Consider the following 18,540-nt stretch of genomic DNA (forward strand, 5'->3'; position numbering starts at 1 on the left):
GCTAAGACAGATTTTCCCATTTAGTCATTATAAGCCAAGACAGATTTGCCCATTTAGTCATTATAAGTTAAAGCCAAATTTTCCAATTTAGTCATTGTAAGCTAAGACAGATTTGCCCATATAGTCATTATAAGTAAAAAAAAATTGTCCATTTAAGAGTAAAAATAGTTTCCTAAAATCAATAGCGCGTTAAAACAAAATGAATCGCTGTAACTTGAACGAAATGTCGCCCTCGCGAAGTAGAGATTCCATTGAGCGTAGATTGAAGGGAACCGGATGCATTCAGCCCTTTGGAAATTACGTCACCACAACGCAACGAAATTTCTCTTTAAACGGAACACGAAATAGCAAAAATGATTAAAAGACGTTTGACGGTTTAACGCGCCTCGTAATAATGAATGATACGTTTCAAACACGACGTGAAATAAGACCCACTTTCGCCAAACTTCCTTCGTCTTAAAAACAAACACAGAATTACGCGTATTGCGACACATAAAATATTGAAGAAAAGGAAATTAAATTGACATCAAGTACGTAAACGCTCAAGTAGTTAAACAGGGTTGCCACAGCTTTTTCACACCCAATTCCCTGACGTTACCAAAACTAAAAATTTTATTAAGATATTTTAGTGAAGTATTCCTTTTGCAACCCAAATCAGATTCTCTGACGTTTCCAGAGACTAATTTTATTCCAAAAGTGGCAAATTTTCAAAATATATTTAATAAAGGTACTATATGCAACCAAAACTAAATATCTTGCCATTTCTTTAACTATTTTATACCAAATCTGGAATTTTTTTAAAATATATTTTAGTAAAGGTACTATATGCAACCAAAACTAAATATCTTGCCATTTCTTTAACTATTTTATACCAAATCTGGAATTTTTTTTAAATATATTTTAGTGAAGGTTTCCTTTTGCAACCAAAATCAAATTCTCTGACGTTTCCAGTGACTAATTTTATGCCAAAAGTGGCAAATTTTCAAAATATATTTTAGTAAAGGTACTATATGCAACCAAAACTAAATATCTTGCCATTTCTTTAACTATTTTATACCAAATCTGGAATTTTTTCAAAATATATTTTAGTAAAGGTACTATATGCAACCAAAACTAAATATCTTGCCATTTCTTTAACTATTTTATACCAAATCTGGAAATTTTTTAAATATATTTTAGTAAAGGTACTATATGCAACCAAAACTAAATATCTTGCCATTTCTTTAACTATTTTATACCAAATCTGGAATTTTTTTTAAATATATTTTAGTAAAGGTACTATATGCAACCAAAACTAAATATCTTGCCATTTCTTTAACTATTTTATACCAAATCTGGAATTTTTTTTAAATATATTTTAGTGAAGGTTTCCTTTTGCAACCAAAATCAAATTCTCTGACGTTTCCAGTGACTAATTTTATGCCAAAAGTGGCAAATTTTCAAAATATATTTTAGTAAAGGTACTATATGCAACCAAAACTAAATATCTTGCCATTTCTTTAACTTTTTTTTATACCAAACCCGAAATTTTGGAAATATATTTTAGTAAAGGTTTTCTTTTGCAACCCAAATTAAATTCTCTGACTCTTATATTAATTTTTAAAATTCGTTGACATTTCCCTGATTGTTATAATAATTTTAAAATTCCCTGACATTTCAATGACATCTCTATAAATTTTTTAAACATCCTAACATTTCCCTGACTTTTACACTAACATTTAAAATTCCCTGACATTTCAATGACATCTATACTAAATTTTTAAATTATCCTGATATTTCCCTGACTGTTATAATAATTTCTTAAATCCCTGGACTGTTATACAAATTCTTAAAATTCCCTTGATGGTTATAATAATCTTTTAAAATTCCTGGATATTTTCTGGACTTTTATAGTAATTTTTAAAATTCCCTGACGTTTCCCTGATGGTTATAATAATTTTTTAAAATTCCCGGATATTTTTCGGACTTTTATACTAATTTTTAAAATTCCCTGACGTTTCCCTGATGGTTATAATAATTTTTTAAAATTCCCGGATATTTTTCGGACTTTTATACTTATTTTTAAAATTCGCTTAATTTTAGACCCATTTTTAAATTAACGGACTTTTTCAGGAATTCCAGGTTTTCCAGGTACTCTGGCAACCCTGTTCAATTCTTTAAAATCGATTAAGCTAAATTCGAGTCCGAACGATACTAAAAAGCGTCATTTGTATGGCTGGAGCATTGCTTAAACACCTATTTTGTGTTTCTCCATAGTTGGACAAGGCTTAAGCTCTTTTCTATTTCGGTAACTTGAAAATAGTAATAGTATCGTATTTTAAACGCTGCAACGTATTATACATAAATATGAGATAAATAAGGTTTCGTCTTCACGAAATATAAAACGCGAAAATCCCACCAAACGCGAAAATCAAACCATCAAAAAATATCATGCGAAGTTGTTTTATTATGTGGTTTCTTTTGGCTTGTTCCGGGATTTCGGAGTAGGGTAAGAAGAGTAAGGCTATGACGTCATTTTACTCCGATTTTGCGCTGGCGAATAGTTTGAGTCGGAGTAAAAACGTTTTTCCAAAATGGCTGCCTGTGGCCTTTTTAGCGGATAAATTCTGGCTAGCAGACGACAAAATCCTTTACACCACCTTTTCAGAAGGAGTAAAAAGAGTAGCCCTAATACTCCGGAACAAGCGAATAGTTTATGGGGCGGAGTAATTCTCATCCCCGGAACAGGCGAATTAAACGTTTTAGGGTAAAAAGAGTGCACTTTTAGTCTGAGAAAGGGCGAAAAGAAACCACCTAGTCGCTACCTTAGAGCAAGAGTCAAACAAGTCTGAAAATCCTTATTTGAGAAAAAAAAGGTTTAAGTTCGAAATCTAGTATAATAACCATGATAATCTAATAATTAAAATACATAATAATTAAGTGCAACCATATATTGAAAATTTTGTACTGAGACACCTTAATTTAAAAACACTCGAGGATTCTTATTTTGAATTTCTTTCAAAAGTCACGTATCTCGACTTACAAGACTCTTGCTCTCAGGTAGCGTAGTGTTGTAAGTCGCACGTGGAAAGGATAATAATTCACGTTACGTAATAGCAAGCAACTCGAAAAAAAAGTTTTCATAATGAACATTTTCCCAGCGTTAGAGAAAGTGCTAATTATGCTAATGAGGTAATTTGAAAAAAGACAATGCTTAGAAGACAAGCAAAGTCAAGGCCATATTGCGAATACGAATTAAAATTCCTAGTAAAATAAATTCAGGTAATCAACTATATCTATGCAGGGACTTACCGTAGGATGAGGGGAGGAGTCAGGTGGACTCTAATAGACCACCTGTCACTAGAGTAGTATCAGTGCTACATCACGCAACGTCACCCATGCTTTTTCCTATAGAGAAAAAAACGCGCCTAAAATGGCGGCCATGGCCCAAGCTACGAGGTGATACTACTCTATAGATCTTCTAAATTCGGTAGGTTAAATTAAAGATAATATAGACAGCTCGTACCCGCTAGATTCGAATTCACTGCCTCGCGCGTAGTTAATAGCGTTTATCCACTTCCTGCCGGAACTCCGAAAAATTCAGCTCCATCGTTACCATGGTAACCAACTACAGTTAGCGGTCTACACTGGAACCGATGGAGACCAAATTTTCGGAGGTCACGTGGTGGAAGTGGGTAATCGCTTCGTTACAAAACCGACAATCGGAAAGCTCGTGGAATTCGATTCTTGAGGAAAATGCCCAAAAATTAGAATAATAACCTATCATAGGTTGGATCAAGAATTTATTTAATAATAATACCACGGCCAACTTTGATCACGCGCTGTTCGCGCTACAGCGGCCAACCGATTCGTTGAAATTTCTATGTTAACATACATATCTGTATGGTTTGAGCACCCCTAGCGGAATATTATTTTTAGAATAGTTTTTGCATTGTAGCCAATATAAAAACGAGCGTGGCGCTGAACTCCTACAGGTTATAGTACAGTTTATAGTGGGAAAATCCTTGCTCACGGAATTTCGACGAATGGGTTGGCCGCTGCAGCGCGGGGGATCAAAGTTGGCCGTGATAATACCTTGGAGGAGAGAAGTGGTTCCCGGAGGGCAAAATATGAAAACCATAGCTCGGGACGTTTTTTTTTTGGTAGGACTCTCGTTAAATGCTGCCACCATTGAGGGGAATTTGGAACTATATTATTATTTATTTTTTGTTGCAAATTGCAAACATAATGATGTTTTTTAAATTTGATTCAGAAATGGAATTTCGGTTAACACTAGAAATCCATTTTTGGGTGAGTTCTAACTTAGCATTTCTCTTTCCGGGTTTAGGTACTGGATAAAAAGTTCTATTCTTGTGAATTCTTGAATCACTTCTACAATCTATATAACAACAGTACTTTCCCATAATAATGAATTAATTGTAAAAGTATTAATATTTAAACTAACGCGTAAAAGACCGTTGGGCATTCCTAAGCCTTGTGTGATCTAAAAACGTCTACCAAATGTGCAGACGACTAATTCGAATTTTTTAATAAATTTATCCACCGCTAGATGCTACTAAAGTCCTAGGTCTGACCAAAAATTACCATCCCCTGCCTTCCCCCTGTCCCGCGCTCGGGTACCTATCGCCTATGCTCTTGGTATTATATTTTCCCCTCCAGGAACCACTTCTCTCCTCCAAGATAATACGTCCTAAACCTACGAATAATGAAAGATAAAAAATATGGCGGCCATATTGGTTGAGCTGTAGATATGAACCTTATCATTTAAGATGGATAAAGTGTAATAATAACTGAATAATCTTTCACCACACGCTAAGAAAAGATAGTCTGAAAAGTTAAATTACCTGGAAAATAATAATCAGTACAAAAAAATGATTGCAAAAAGATTAAGGTCACCAAGGCCTAGTGGAGGAGATATAAATTTAGCATTTGCAATCAAATAAGTGAAGAGGTTATCTTAGTATTAACTCCTTTTAAAATACTCTCCATAACTGTGACGTCACTTATCTCATCCTATTGGCAAACAACTAATTAAATTAATCAAGAAGGTATTTATTGCATCTTAGCATAAGTAACATAATAGACATAAGTATGGCACAGAACGAATTCGGTGAATGATAGTCGATCGTGGAGTGATTGCGAAATAGGAAGTTTCCGAACAGGAAACTCGTCCCATCCTACTGTTTCCGTTGGCAAAATAGTTGGTTAGTTTGATGGCGACAAATACGAGCATACACGCGTTTAGGTTTGAAATTTAAAAAAACTAACTTCTGAAATGGATCCAGTGTTTCGGAATTAAAGGCTTTAAAAGTCGCTCGATGACTTAGGCCTAGGGTGGTGCCTTGGGTATTAGCCTAGCTGATTATTATTATTATTTTATTATTATTAATAGTTATTTTAATCTTCCGATTCAATAATTCATCATTATTTCCCAAAAGTAAGTGTTATTTAAACTTTTGAAAGCATTTCAATTTTAATAGGCGTTGGCTGGTCCGTCGAAGAGGCTGCCGGCGGACCATCGCTGATTTTCCCGGGCATCCTCCAAATACTAGTAACAGTTCGCGGAGAGTTGTCAGTCAGTCGGTACGTAATGGTTTACGGTGTCATTAGCGAAACCGACTATCGTTAAAAAATTTGCATTGGGTGAATAAGAAGTGTCATACTTATGTTTATTATGTTACTTATGATTCTTAGGGAGAATGACCATGTTCAGACAATTTATAGTGTTGCTCGCAATCGCACCCCCCTAAAACCATAAGTGTATAATATTGTTACATAAGTGTGACACTTCCTATTCTTCACATAGCAATTGACAGCTCCTCGTGAGGGGGACATTTTCTTCTTGTGATGACGTCACTCCGTTACTAGCTCTCAGTAAAATATTCCCCAAAATTGACAAACTTATAGAACAATATTACAGACTTATGCTAAAACCATAAGTAACATAATAACAATAAGTATGACAATTAACGAGATTTACAACCAAACTGATTTTCATCGTTTTTGCGTAATCAAATTGCTTTCTCAGCACAGAGCCCTCTAGTTTCTAAAATACGCGAGACTTCCGCTAAGCCGAAATATCTGGTTTCCGAAAGATAGGCGGAATATTAGGCTAAAATGATAAAAATTAAAAAAGTTTTTCTCGGCGCCACGAGCTCATGTTTTTTTATCACGCGTGATCTGCACGCAGGCTTCAAAACAAAGCCAAAGCCCCTCGCGACTCCAGAACGTGCTCTCCGATATTAAGCTTAAAGTTTTATCAAAAGGTAGTCATCCAAAACGGTTAGTCGCGAGTCCAAGTCACAGCTTGAAGAGAGTATCAGTGCCGAAAAAAGGTTCGGTTAGAAAATTAGCATTAAAGAAATAGGAAGTGTCATACTTATTGTTATTATGTTACTTATGCTAAAACCAATATCAGATATTAGCCCGGTATCTCATTGGCTGCATAAAACACGCGGGTGACATGTTTCCTACCCCGGTCCCAACGGGGGCGCATTCGCCGGATCGCGACGTTAGTCTCTCTCATTTTGGCCGGGAGAGAAAAACCCTGCGCGCGCAGGAGCGTACTACGTCACAAATTCCAAAGTCCTCTGAGGAGCTAGTAATTCGGGAGGGCTAAGACGATATTTACGTTTGTTTCATTGTCTGTCTGCCGCAGGTTTTTTTGAACCACTATGATAAAACAAACATAAATTTTTAACTGTATTATTTTTTTATTACAATTTATATTTACTTTTATATTACAATTTATATTTCACTGTTTTCATTAAAATTTATATTTAATTGTTTTCATTAAAATTTATATTTGTTTTATTACAATTTATATTTATTTTTATTCTTTTACTTATCATTCTATTTAATTTCATTAGATAACTACATAAAATGTGTAAGACTTATTTAAAATTCATAAGAAATAAATTATTAATTAATTTGTACTTATTTTATTTCAAATGGATTTTACAATTTTTAATTACTCGTATGTTACTCTTATCCGCCCTTCGTTGAGCGTCGCTCTCTTTATTGAAATGTCTTGAACACTCTCTAGCATTTTTAATATTGATGCCTTCTGGTTTACCACATTGTTCTAACTACTTATTTCTAGTATTTATATCTCTATGGAAGTTGTTATTTGTAGTATCTTGTTCACTAGTTTCTTGGTTGGAGTTGTTACAACCCAATACGCAACCGCAACACTTCATTATTGGCATAATTTAAATTTTAAATAGCTCAAACTATTCCATATTTATCCTGATATGAAAAATAATTATAAAAATCATTAACGGTAAGCCTAAAGATTCATATAGCTAAGAATTGTTTTCGACTTGTTAAAAAAGGTATTATCTGGGATTAATATAAGGAATTATATACCTTTACAGTTCTCAAACAATTACATATTTTAAACTGAGGAATAATTAACAATAAATATTTATTTCTGTACTATATATTCTATTTATTATTTATTTAACGTACCTTTTATCTTCCAGAGTTCCAAAAGTTTATTTGCATGGACGCAAAAATATTAGGCCTAACGGAGATTTTCGCGTTGCTGGCGGCCGTCGCGTGGATTCGGACGGGGTGATCTTGTTTCTTCTCTTTCGGAATTTGTGACGTAAAAAGCTCGAGGCGTGCCTCTTCTTCCCGCCCCAAAGGTTTTCCCCCACAACCGGCGCCCAGCGCGTCCGCGTGAGCCAACCTTATAGTGCGGCTAGCATTTTTACGAACCTTGCCCCGGTCCCGTGACTGGAGGCCCGCAGATCGCCTCAAAATAGTCACTCTCCCGAAGTGGATTTTTAAATAAATTAAACAGTATTGTGATTTTAAACTGTTTTTTTTTACATCTCATCATTAATTTTGTTAAACTATCAAAGCACATCAACGCTAGAAAGTACTCAGAGATTACTAAGGTTGATCATAAAATATTAATTTAATTTTCCTTTTCAATTAACTGTGTCTAACTGTAAAGCATCGTGATACCCGTTGCGTGTTATGAATTAATTTAATATTAACAAAATGACAGCCTCATTTTTCATTTAATTAACGCAAATAAATATTCATTGTCATTGATTGTTTTAAATTATGGTTTTAAATATAATTTTCATATTCTTATAGCTACTGAAAAATTATACCTCAATTTAATTTTTGGCCCTTTCTTAATTTATCACACAATATCAAAGTAAGCGAAAGTTAATTTCGTAATTTTTAATTATTATATTACCACCACAATTTTTAATTTTTCCCCCGGTAGTGGTAGTAAAATTACAGGATAATTTAGTGACGTAAAACGTTTCTACTAGAAATGATTATTAAATTAATTGTAATTAATTTATAATTGGCCACAAAATGTCCCGTTTCATCGCATTATGATACGTTAGAGTAAATGAAAATTAATTCCGTACTTCGCCTTAGTAAATGTTGATACCACAAAAATAAATTAAAATAGAACTTGTAGTTGTTTGGACAATACTAAAACATTTCAACAAAAATGGCCATTTTAAAATAATTTTGATGCAAAGATGTAATTATTCGTAAAATATTTTTCATGCGCGAGTCGTTGAATGAAATAGTCACGTGTTGATGTTAGTTGAGAGCGCTCGCGCATTTTTTTCAAGAGGCGCGAAATTTAACGAGTCCTTCTATAGGGACTTAGCAGCATGACGTCACGCCGTACTTTTGGCTATGGCCGCCATGCTGGTAATCTTTATTTTCGAATTGGAAAAAGCATGGGTGACGTATTATCTACGTCCACTGTCTTATATTGAAAAATAACGTTTTTACAAGTATTCGCGACCAAAACTATCGCAACGCCCCCTTTTGTTCGCCATTGTAAGCTAGATAGGTAGCGGCTAAAGCAGACGCTATTAGTTTTTCCTCATCGTTATTCGCAAATTTGACTTTATAAATAATGATACTGCCATTTTAATATAATTTTTGCATCGTTTGCTTATATTTTGATAAGTTTATCCAAGAAAAAACGTTCTTTAGACTTTTTAATATGTCTGTAGCAGACGCTAGATCATAGGCGCCACCTCGGATATGCTAGCGCCGTTACGCCACCTAGACTCCTGGCTCTCTGGGCCAATCACTGAACAGGTTTTAATTAAGCGTCTAGTCTATTCGATTGCAATAAATCCAGCACATGCACAAAATGTTTAAAATGACATGAAAAAAGTTGACGGTTGTCGGCAATCAGAGGTTGGCAGGATTGGTTGATTGCTAGCATTAGTATTGACACCTAGCGGTGTGTTTTAGAAACGAACGGGCAATGATGAAACCATCTAACGCTATTATCTATTAAAGCAAGTGTCGGCTCGTCGTCAAGTAGCTCTTATTTCAACAGATGTCACTATCGCCGTAATCAGAACTAGACAATTAAGCTACATTTTGACCCAAAAGGCGGGTACTTATAGGTACCCCTCGCGTTGATTGGATCGTTTGTAAATTGGTTAATGACATAAATTACACCAATTATAAACAATATATTTTACTTGGGATACATAATTTAGGTTAAAGCCCACTAAATAAAGTATAATTTGTCTAAATATAGTACTCTGACGACGTTATCATTTGAACCTAACTTCCTTTGCCATTAATAGATGGCACCACGCTCTCCACTAAAGTCGCTTTTTGTCGAATAATCGGATAGATTCATGGCCATCTCTAATAACAGAGGCCTTCTCATAATACAGGTGGCCACGATAGAGCCGACAGTTGCTTAAATATCTGCAGGCAGAATTGGCGTACGAGGGGGAAACAGTGCGACCCCCCCCCCCCCCCTTATATTAGAAAAATGTCTAGAGATGCCATTTGTAGGCAGTTTCATGTTTACAGTTTTCATAACTAGGCGGAGTAATACAAGCTGTAAAGTTTCACGTGTGATGTCGTGTATGTTTCCGCGGTTTGAAAAATGCCTCGAACCTGCGAAGGTCCAGGTTTCACTTTGTGACCTAGTTGGGCTCTTCTCTCGAAAAATATATATTATAAACTTTTGGTTATTAATAAAATCACTTTTATCATTTTTTGAAATGCGAAGTCGTTGTTAAATATAAAATTATTCCTACGTGAGATTCTAAATTTTCGCCTTATAGGGACCACACTATAAGTAACATAACAAATTAAGTATGCCACTTAATTGTATCCAGAAAGCTTAAGTATGACACTTAGTACATTTAATATTATATTGAAAGCTTAATTATGACACTAAATACATTTAATATTATCTCGAAAGCTTAATTATGACACTTAGTACATTTAATATTATATTGAAAGCTTAATTATGACACTAAATACATTTAATATTATCTCGAAAGCTTAATTATGACACTTAATACATTTAAGATTATCTCGAAAGCTTAATTATGACACTAAATACATTTAATATTATCTCGAAAGCTTAATTATGACACTTAATACACTTAATATTATCCCGAAAGCCTAAGTATGACCTTGTATTAATAATAAAAGCTAACGCTTACTGGATATTTTACTCTCGGTTTTCCGCGTCCACCAAACTTTGGGACTGCTTTCAGCGCCATCTGTCGATTTTTCACGTTTCGGTGGGACAAGCTTTTTAAGGAGGGCGCACGTTTTTCTCCACATGGTGGATTATTACCCTATGTTATTCTCTCTTGTATAGAAATTATTATTCTTTGTAGTTTTTAAGTAAGTACCGCATATTATGGTTATTATTATTTACGTAAGTATTAATTATTTATTGTTTTAGATATGAGTTTCAGTGGCCGGAATCAACTTTCGGTGACATTGTGAAAACAATGAAAATTTTGGGTATAAACAATGTTTGACTCTTAACATTTTATAACATTATTGTACCGTATTATACCGTTGAATTAATAAGTAATAACGATGTAACTATTAATAGCTTACAATGATTCCACACGAAGCCGAAAACAGGACTCAAATTTCAAACTGCCGTTATTTAACTTATTTTTGAAATCTCGCGCACGTGCCGCGAAGCTTGTCCCACTAAATTGTCTCCCCCTCCCCCTCGCTACCCCACCGTCTTCTCCAAAGTTTGAGAGACGCCCGCGAATGCGTTGACGAAGGTACGTGTGAAATTATGACACTTAATACACTTAATAATATCCCGAAAGCTAAAGTATGACACTTAATATTATCCCGACGCCATATTTTTTACATAAAATTTGTTTCGTCAATGACCAAGTAAATCATTAAATAACTAAGGACTACAAACCCCGCGAGCGTTTACTAATCTTTGGAAGTGTCAGGTAACGGTGCCCGAGAAATCGCCACCTTAATCTAGTTTGAAGGATCAACCAAGGCTTAGTTGAATTTGAAACGCTTTCAACAAATAAAAATAATGTTTACTTTGGCAAAATAATGATGGATTATTTAATTTTAACATAAAATTGACTATTATATATAAGGTATATATTTACTAATTGACCGATTTCAAAATTAAGTTTTTGCGCGTAACAGTACCTTTACATTGTGAGGTATAGCAGGCATATTTACCTGCTTTTATACCCTAACATGACGGCGTATTTTTACGCACAAACTAAATTTTAAGATCCACCAATTTTAAACCTCAACGCATTTTTGGTCGTATTTATCGTCATCAAGCTAACCTGGCAATTACGCAATCACTCCACGCCACAGACTATCAGTAACCGAAATCGTCCATGGGCACACTGACCGTTTTTTACGTTACTTATGATAAGACCCATGATTATGAATGTATTTGGAAATTCCAAAATACTGTTTAATTAAGTAATCCTGTTTATAAATATAAACTCACCGTGTTGGAATCCATCGATGAAGTTAAAAAATATTACTCGTAAATAAACAAACTACTGGAGAGACGCAAAATCTTGAAAAAAACGCGTCACGGAACGCTAAGCCTAAACGATGGTAATTGAGCACCTCCGACTCGTCTCGCGCGACAAGATCATATCGACAGTAATGATGTAATTACTACATACGTTCCCACTTTTAGCCGAGCTGGTGCGATTTGGAGATAGTGGTAAAACGGTAGGAAATGCGTTTTCGCTTTCAAATTCGAACGAAAAGGGTAAAAGTACAACTAGCACTTCCTAAAAAAACGCGAACGTCGACAGATTTTTTCGCGTCAAACAAGCTCTCGTGCATCGAAAATCCTCATTGTACGTTGCTGTGTTTACCGTAAGAGTTAATGAACAAAAACCAAACCGGTTGGACTTGGGAGACGTCTTGAAAAGTCGAAAAATGTAGATTTTGAGGCCAGAAAATCGCCTTTTTATAGCTACATGTAATGAAAACGTATACAAAATAATCACGTAAAATCATAAGTAACATAATACTTTTAAGTATGACACCGAATTATTTTCAGAATTTATTCGTAGCTTGCTGACCTGTTTTCGTTTCCGTGGTAACGAGTTTAGATCGGTCATGTTATTAAGACGTATTAGACATAGCATAAGTAACTTAATAACAATAAGTATGACAATTAGCAGAAATTATCACCGAATTAATATTTCTTTATTGTGCAATCGAGTATAAGTTTAGCACAAAACATCCTAGTGTTTGATACGACAAATGCGAAATATACACTACTACGAAGGACGATAATATACTACTCAGTTTAGTGGCGAGTAGGGCTGTGCGGGTATTGATACCCGACCCGATACTCGGTCGGGTATCGGGTCGGGTATCCGCCCCGATACCCGAAATTTAAATTTTTAAATACCCGAAAGTGATCGGGTATTAAATTTTTTACCGCCAAATATTCGGGTATTCAAATTTTCCGCCAAATATACGGGTATTAAAATTTCCCGCCAAATATTCGGGTATTCAAATTTTCCCGCCAAATATTAGTTAACCTTGACCAAACCGTCCAGGACTATTTTAGTATTTTCATATTTTACTCTAGTCTTCCTTAGCTATCTAAATGATCTCAAGTTGAAGTTCATGTATTTTATCATATTTTACAGCTAAAATGTGATATTTCAACATATGTCTCTAATGAAACTGTACTAAAATACTAAAATAAAAGGATTGTTTTTGAATTTTGGATAAATAAAAGTTTAATTATTTAATTCCCTTAAATAATGTAACTACCCGATAATTACCCGTTATTTTTAGTATCCGAATAGTTATTTTGCTTAGGCTTAAATACCCGAATACCCGATAAAAATTGGCTATCCGACCCGATACCCTAAAGAAATATTTCTGATTTACCCGTACCCGACCCGAACCCGAAAAAGCACTACCCGCACAGCCCTAGTGGCGAGTCCAAGTTCGGTAAGGAAATTAGCATTGAAACAATAAGCTTCGTGCCTAGTTTAAACTTTGGTCAGAAGTATCGCCGCCTACCGACTGAGTTTTAAATCAAATGTGTGAAAGCTGTCTGCTCATTCAAAATTCTCTCGATATAAAAGCAGAACGTTTCACTGACAAGGAGAGTACCCGAGGTGTTTATTGCCGATTTTGTTCAAAGTCGGGCGTAATGTAGACCTTTATGAAATATGAAATTTCTCAAAAGGAGACGTTGCACTACCCATTCGATTTGCTATGGCAACCGAAAATGTTTTTGATCACTTAAAACAATAAAATTTCCATTTAAAAAAGCATGGGATTTTCTCGGTTTCACAGGGTCCTAGCTACGAAAATTTTGAAAAATTTTGAAAATCACGAAATGTGTAATTTGGACCACATTTAGGTAAATTTCATCAAGTTTGGGTAAATTGAAACATTTTTAGGGTAAATTTATAACACATTTTGGGTAAAATAAGGAAAAAATCTTATTTTGGTTGTAAGTGGTCAAAAACATTTTCGGTTGCCATGGCAAATCTAATGGGTAGTGCAACGTCTCCTTTTGGGAAAGTTCATTTCTCATATAGGTCTACATTACGGCCGACTTTGAACTAAATCGGCAATAAACAACTCGGGTACTCTCCTTGTTAAAGAACATTCATATTCAAAAGTCGTCTGCTATTTCTTCACACATTTAGTTGACAAGTATTAAAGTAGATGGCGCTATCTTTTCTAAGCTCGAAGCCTATAGGAAGTGTCATACTTTAATACTTAACGTTATTACGTTACTGATGATAATACTGAATTGCTTACATAATGTTAATATATTCATAAAAATCTGAAACAGTTAGCTTTATTGTCAAATTTTTATCCGGTCCGAATTGGGGGGAGGAAAAAGGTCACCAGCCTGTGCTTCATTCTCGTCGGAAGACGTCAGTTGCAGGGAACCAATGAAATACCGGGCTGATTTGATTGACTTAAAGGGGGAGGAGCTTACTGTTAGCGTGAATGTATTCATTTCAACCATGAATATCGAACTATATCATTACCCTTTCTACCATCTGGGGCTAAGATGGGCGGTGCTTTTTTGCGTTTTACGTAATCATTTAAGCTAATCAGGAGACAGACATTTGTCATTGACTCGATCCACAAAACGTTTCCGGGATTGCGCGATTTAACCGGCGAAGAAAATGACTCGCGATTCTTAGAAAAATACCTCTACTACTACAAAATCAATTGATAATCATAAATAAAGAAATTTGTTATTCATATTCTTACCTATTTTCGTTCAATCAAAAAGATGCGTATTGAAATTTTAGAAACAAAATTTAACGCTAAGCCTTGGCACTGAAAGTTAGTCAAGTTTCAAAACGTTGACCTTCAATACAATTTTTGAGCGGCGGCGCGTGAGCGACGTCATGATAGCTAAGCCCCTCCCATCCTAGCGACTGAGGTCAGACTACCTAATGCAGTTCGAATGAATACAGTCATGCTGTTAGTCATTCAACGTAAAATATATATTTGGTTGTACAAATTTTCCAATAGGGTGCGACAGCGGAAGAAAAGTACAGTGACGTCATAATTCTGTATAATTTTATTGTATATAGTAGGTAGTTTCTTTTCACCTGTTCTGGGTGTAAAAGTGTACTGTTTTTACCCTAAAACGTTTTATCACCTGTCCCGGGGATGAGAATTACTCCGGCCCATAAACTATTCGCTTGTTAGGGCTACTTTTTTTACTCAATTAGGTGGTTTGTTTTCGCTTGTTCCGGGATTTCGAAGTAGGGTAAGAAGAGTAAGGCTATGAAGTCATTTTACTCCGATTCTGTGCTGGCGAATAGTTCGAGTCGGAATAAAAACGTTTTCCAAAATGGCTGCCTGTGGCCTTTTAGCGGATAAATTCTGGCTAGCAGACGACAAAATCCGATTTACACTCTTTACACATCCTTTTTAGAAGGAGTAAAAAGAGTAGCCCTAATACTCCGGAACAAGCGAATAGTTTATGGGCCGGAGTAATTCTCATCCCCGGAACAGGCGGATAAAAGGTTTTAGGGTAAAAAGAGTACACTTTTAGTCCGTGAACCGGCGAAAAGAAACCACATTAATTTTGGAAAAACGTTTTTACTCTGACTCGAACTATTCGCCAGCACAGAATCGAAGTAAAATGACGTCATAGCGTTACTCTTCTTACCCTACTTCGAAATCCCGGAACAAGCCAAAAGAAACCACCTAGAGAGTTAACACTAGTAAAGACTACATCGTCACGGTTAGCAGACGATAGTTTAGAGTCTAAACTATTATCTGCTAAATTTTAGATCATTTAATTTCCGCTCTCAAATACATTCTGGATACTATCGAATATTTTGAAAAAGTAATAAGTTAGTCACGGGGTGGAAATAGTACTCGAGTGCCACCAGTTTTTTAAAATAAACTTGCCAAAGATTAAACTCTAGATGGCGTCACTGTAGCTGGGACGGGTACTTTTCCCGCCTTGCCAAAGAATGTCTGATTGAAGCAGACAGCTACTACCTCTCCTGTCACTTCTAATAGATAAATACTCTTCACTCGAGACAGGGATTTTGGCTTTGGTACAAATTAAAAACAATTTATTTTATAAAAAGAAAGAAAAGCAAAGGCTTAAGGTTGAAACTGCAGAAAATAACAGACTCGAAACCAGTGCAAACGGGTTTCTTCGACCTTGACAAATTAAACAGATGCGCGAAATTACGAAAACAAAGTGACAATTTCACGGTTTTATTTTAATTTTGAACCTAGAACAGTTTAATTGACCTATTTAAATATCAAGTTTCTGCCCTCTAGTAAGATTATTTAAATGCTATAAAAGCATATTCTCAAGCGAAAAATTGATTTAAATATCGATCTATTTAAATTTTAATTTTCATTGTCCAAATTTATCTTTGAAATTAAACAATAGAAATATTATAATTAAACAATAGAAATATTATAATTAAACAATAGAAATATTATAATTAAACAATAGAAATATTATAATTAAACAATAGAAATATTATAATTAAACAATAGAAATATTATAATTAAACAATAGAAATATTATAATTAAACAATAGAAATATTATAATTAAACAATAGAAATATTATAATTAAACAATAGAAATATTATAATTAAACAATAGAAATATTATAATTAAACAATAGAAATATTATAATTAAACAATAGAAATATTATAATTAAACAATAGAAATATTATAATTAAACAATAGAAATATTATAATTAAACAATAGAAATATTATTATTAAACAATATAAATATTATAATTAAACAATAGAAATATTATAATTAAACAATAGAAATATTATAATTAAACAATAGAAATATTATAATTAAACAATAGAAATATTATAATTAAACAATAGAAATATTATAATTAAACAATATAAATATTATAATTAAACAATAGAAATATTATAATTAAACAATAGAAATATTATAATTAAACAATAGAAATATTATAATTAAACAATAGAAATATTATAATTAAACAATAGAAATATTATAATTAAACAATAGAAATATTATAATTAAATAATAGAAATATTATAATTAAACAATAGAAATATTATAATTAAACAATAGAAATATTATAATTAAACAATAGAAATATTATAATTAAACAATAGAAATATTATAATTAAACAATAGAAATATTATAATTAAACAATAGAAATATTATAATTAAACAATAGAAATATTATAATTAAACAATAGAAATATTATAATTAAATAATAGAAATATTATAATTAAACAATAGATATATTATAATTAAATAATAGAAAAAATATTAATTAAATAATAGAATAATAATTTAATGTGTAAATAATAGAATAATAATTTCAAGTGTGAATAATAGAATAATAATTTAAAGTGTAAATAATAGAATAATAATTTAAAGTGTAAATAATAGAATAATAATTTGTAGTGTAAATAATATAAAAATAATAATTTATGGTGTAATTAATAGAACAATAATAATTTATGGTGTAAATGATAGAACAATAATAATTTAGTGTAAATAATAGAAAATATTTATAGTGTCAATAATTGAAAAATGATAATTTATGGTGTAAATAGAAAAATAATAATTTATGGTGTAAATAGAAAAATAATAATTTATGGTGTAAATAGAAAAATAATAATTTATGGTGTAAATAGAAAAATAATAATTTATGGTGTAAATAGAAAAATAATAATTTATAGTGTAAATAATAGAAAAATAGCTTATTAAATAATAGAAAAATAACTTATAAATAATTGAAAAATAACTTATTTAATAATAGAACTTATTAAATAATAGAAAAATAATAATTAAATAATAGAAAAATAATAATTAAATAATAGAAAAATAACAATGAAATAACAGAAAAATAATAATTAAATAATAGAATATTGGAGAGGTTAAGCGCACCCTCTCGAAAACGTATAAAGAAAACTGGTAGGAGTGCAGCAGACGTAGCTTTATTGTCTACAATCTTACACGTTCCCGGTGTGAGGGGTGAGCTTAACCTGTGAAATATTAAATTATTTAATTATTATTATTCTATTATTTACCAAAAAGAATAACCGCTGCGATGGCCGGGAATCGAACCCGGGTCAATTGCTTGGAAGGCAGCTATGCTAACCTCTATACCACCATCGCGTGCTTGAAGAATGACGATAATAAATATTCATCCCCTTATCTCCAGATAAACAGGTTTACAATCAAAATAAATTGCATCACTGGCTCTGCGAAACAACCCTCCTTCCAGAAAAAAATATTCCCAAAACCAAAAAGAGCGCGCTAATTTTGAAATTGAAAAATCACTTACATTTATTCCTTGCAGTTTTAGCAACATGTCCAGCCAAATATAACTGAATTAAGACCTAGATGAAATGACAACTCTCTGCTAGGTGCTGTAATATTTATAATTAAGTAGGCCTAGGCAAGAACTAAAAATGTGTGGATTGTCATTTTTGGTTTTCGAGCATCGTGCTAGTTACCTAGATTCTTTTTGTTTAAACAGGCACTTGTCGAATTAAGCCCCCCCCCCCCCCGTTGAATTTATATATAGAAATCGACAGAGAGTTAATCCTAGCTATCGCTGAGTTAGGTTCTCTTTTGAGGGCTTTCATCTGTTTAAATTTAAGTTTAAATTTGCCGCTTTAGCATTTATAGATTCTGATCTAGTTAAAAATGACGCTGAAATTTAGCAGCTGATTAGTTGTTCCTAATATTTTATAATATATTTAATTTAT

General features: G+C 33.1%; 1 protein-coding gene across 2 annotated transcripts in view; it reads right to left on the reverse strand.

Moving 5' to 3' along the window:
• Positions 1-18,172, reverse strand: part of LOC149961281 (sodium- and chloride-dependent GABA transporter 1-like) — a 56,759-nt gene extending 38,587 nt beyond the window's left edge. The window contains exon 1 of one of the 2 annotated variants that reach the window (XM_090176537.1): positions 18,114-18,172. In XM_090176537.1, coding sequence (XP_090032663.1) covers positions 18,114-18,140 — 27 coding nt within the window. In that variant the 5' untranslated portion in view covers positions 18,141-18,172. Of the gene's footprint in view, positions 1-11,773; positions 11,852-18,113 lie in introns of those variants that run through there. The other variant, XM_090176546.1, reaches the window with a different exon arrangement.
• Positions 18,173-18,540: the final 368 nt, after the last annotated feature.

This window comes from Leiobunum rupestre, chromosome 1 (assembly GCF_980474605.1).
Source record: "Leiobunum rupestre chromosome 1, qqLeiRupe1.1.hap1, whole genome shotgun sequence".
Taxonomy (NCBI): Eukaryota; Metazoa; Arthropoda; class Arachnida; order Opiliones; family Sclerosomatidae; genus Leiobunum; species Leiobunum rupestre.